This window comes from Hipposideros armiger, unplaced genomic scaffold (genome assembly GCF_001890085.2).
Source record: "Hipposideros armiger isolate ML-2016 unplaced genomic scaffold, ASM189008v1 scaffold_22, whole genome shotgun sequence".
NCBI classification, from domain to species: Eukaryota; Metazoa; Chordata; class Mammalia; order Chiroptera; family Hipposideridae; genus Hipposideros; species Hipposideros armiger.
The window spans coordinates 7,262,116-7,264,697 of record NW_017731372.1 but is presented as its reverse complement, the minus strand read 5'-3'; the positions used below and the strand labels follow the sequence as shown (position 1 = coordinate 7,264,697).

The 2,582-nt window shown below is 41.3% G+C and overlaps 1 protein-coding gene across 1 annotated transcript in view; it reads right to left on the bottom strand.

The window, feature by feature from the left end:
- Positions 1-2,582, bottom strand: part of LOC109379113 (potassium voltage-gated channel subfamily H member 1-like) — a 143,749-nt gene that overhangs the window by 96,719 nt on the left and 44,448 nt on the right. Inside the window, exon 3 of the mRNA XM_019635460.1 lies at positions 1,042-1,148. Coding sequence (XP_019491005.1) covers positions 1,042-1,148 — 107 coding nt within the window. The remainder of the gene's footprint in view (positions 1-1,041; positions 1,149-2,582) is intronic.

Genomic DNA, 2,582 nt, shown 5'->3' with positions numbered 1-2,582 from the left:
TGGCTGAAGGAGTGAGGTGGAACGAGGCAAATATCTAGCATGAAAGCCACAGGACCAGCCCTCTTAGCTTTGTGGATGCCCAGAGCCAAACTCTCGGACCAGCAGCATCTGCACAGGCCCCCAAGCCAACAGTCCTCTTAGGTGCCTGCTCCAACATGCCAGACTGAAAAACTGGTCCCAGCTCCTTCCAGACAAAAGCAGCAAGTGCCCTTTGCTTTCCAAAGCAAAACATATGACCCTGAACACCACCAAAATAAACACGCCATCTGGGCCACTCTGGAAATGTTCTGTTGAACCTATGACCTACCATGCAATCCAACATATAAAGAACAGGATTCTTTACAAACCAAGTAGCATTTTTGAAACAAAGGCAAAGCACTGTTCGCCACCTCTGCAGCCCTGCTATGGCCAGATGCCCCACTTATGCTTCTAATATAGCTAATCTCCATTCTCCTAAGAGAAAAGCAAGTTTTATATTTGTGTATGCTGCTGACCTAAAACTTCATTAACAGACTTTGTGGAAGTCACTGTAGCCAAAACAAATACAAATTAAAAATGCACTGAGACTATTAATGCTGTCTCCAATGAAAAACAGGAGTCACCAGGAGAAAAAAATTTTATTCAGAAACTCATAATTGGGTACCTACTGGCAGTACCTGCCATGCTAGAGGCTGTGGAAGACAGGTACAAAGACAAACTGGACAGAGTTTCTGTCCCGTCTCTTCCCTTCCCCCAAGGAGGTACGAAGTCTACAAGTGCCTTAAGCCAGCGACTCACCATAAGTAAACCAGCACTAAAACACTAATCCTTGGTAGGATAAGAGATCAAAAAGTCTTGACTGGTTAGTGCCAAGTTCAAATGTCCCCATAAGGAATAGTCTAATTCATCAATCTATACCATTTATCCCAACACACACAATGGCTTCAAGAACAACATTTAGCTGATAGGGAGAAAAATACCCGAAAGAGCAACAGAGGAAGAGGAGACATTTTACTTTGCCAAGCACATTAAGATGTGGTTCAGAATGGTCTGAATACTTACTGTTCTTCTTATACATCAAAATTTCAAAGGAATTCATCTCATAGTTCTCAAATGTTTGCCGCACCTTTTCAATTGTATCTTTATCAGTCAGCTCCCCATACATAAAACTGCAAATCAACCAAAGAGCTCAAGTTAGATTAACAAATATTTATTATTCAACCAGCATATGTTAAATACCTGTTCTATGGCTAGCACTCTGCTATGTAGAACNTCATATTATTCAATTCTGGTGCTGTACAATGAGTCAGATGCTCACAATTTTAACGTGAACTTGGAAATGGGTTCAATTCCCAGAACACAATTTGGCAAAACGTTTCAGAAACCTTAGTTCACATACTTTGACACAGTAATTCTCAACTTCTAGGAAACAAAGATATTTTTTATCTTTTATATTTTGCTCAAAGATATTCACCTTAACATTATGCTTAATAAAGAAAAGTTAGAGCCTTAGAAATATCCAATAATAGAGGGAGTGTTAATAAAATTCTTTCTGAATTATGATTATGGGGAATTTTAATGACAGGGATATTTTTATGATAAAAGATTACATAATTGTATGATTTCAAATTGCATATATGTCAAAATCTCAGTTATGTAACATGTGCACAGACAAAAACTAAAAGGAAATACACCAAAAAGTTAGGAGTATAGTAGTATTCCCCTGAGTCTTTGAGTCTTTAAAGGATTGTTTTTCTTCTTTATACCTTCGTGTATTCTCCATAGTAAAAATGCATTAATTTTAAAATGAGAGAGAAAAATAAATATTCTTTTAGATGATGACATTTCACATTTTAAAATCTCAATGGGGGAAGTTTCCCCCCATGGGACTCTATAGTGCTTTAAAACGCTGAAAGTTTCAATCTGATGAACCCAAAGTTTGAAAGTAGAAGCAAACTCTGCCTCCTCCTTCCTGTCCTCTCATCCATTTATGTTCAGTCTGCTCCTATGGGACCAACACAGTTCAGTTCCGCTCCACACTGCTCACTCCTCAGCTCCCATGCCCTCACTCTGAATCACATACTTTTCTTTCACTGATCTGAGCTTCTTGGTAACTATCGAGTTCCTTTCAAAGTCACTCAACAGACATTTGCTGAGCACCTCCTCTAGGCCGGGCTTTGAGCTAGATTCTTGGTTAAGTTCTACTTCAGGCCAAACGAGGAGTTCCTGACAGAAAACACTGTGCTTCCCACTTGTGAGAACTGCCGAGAGCTGAGCAAACTGAGGGAAGACCCGGTCACTGGTCACCACTCACAGAGTCCCTACGGTCAGCCTTCTCCCATGCCCCGCTCCACCCCAGCATCTCACCATCTCAGCTGCCTCTTCCCCTCCGCAGGCCACACTCATCTTGTCACCAGAGTGATTCCTAGCGGGCCCCAACCTCCAGTCTCCGGTGCTCCATTCTATCTCCACACGCTACTGCTACTCTTTCTAAAATGAAAACCTGCTTATATGCTTCACCCTGCTTAAAACCCCTCTGTGTGCCTCACCCCTACCCTCTTTCCCCACAACTGCTGCCCTTAAGACAAATTTCTGAACTCTTT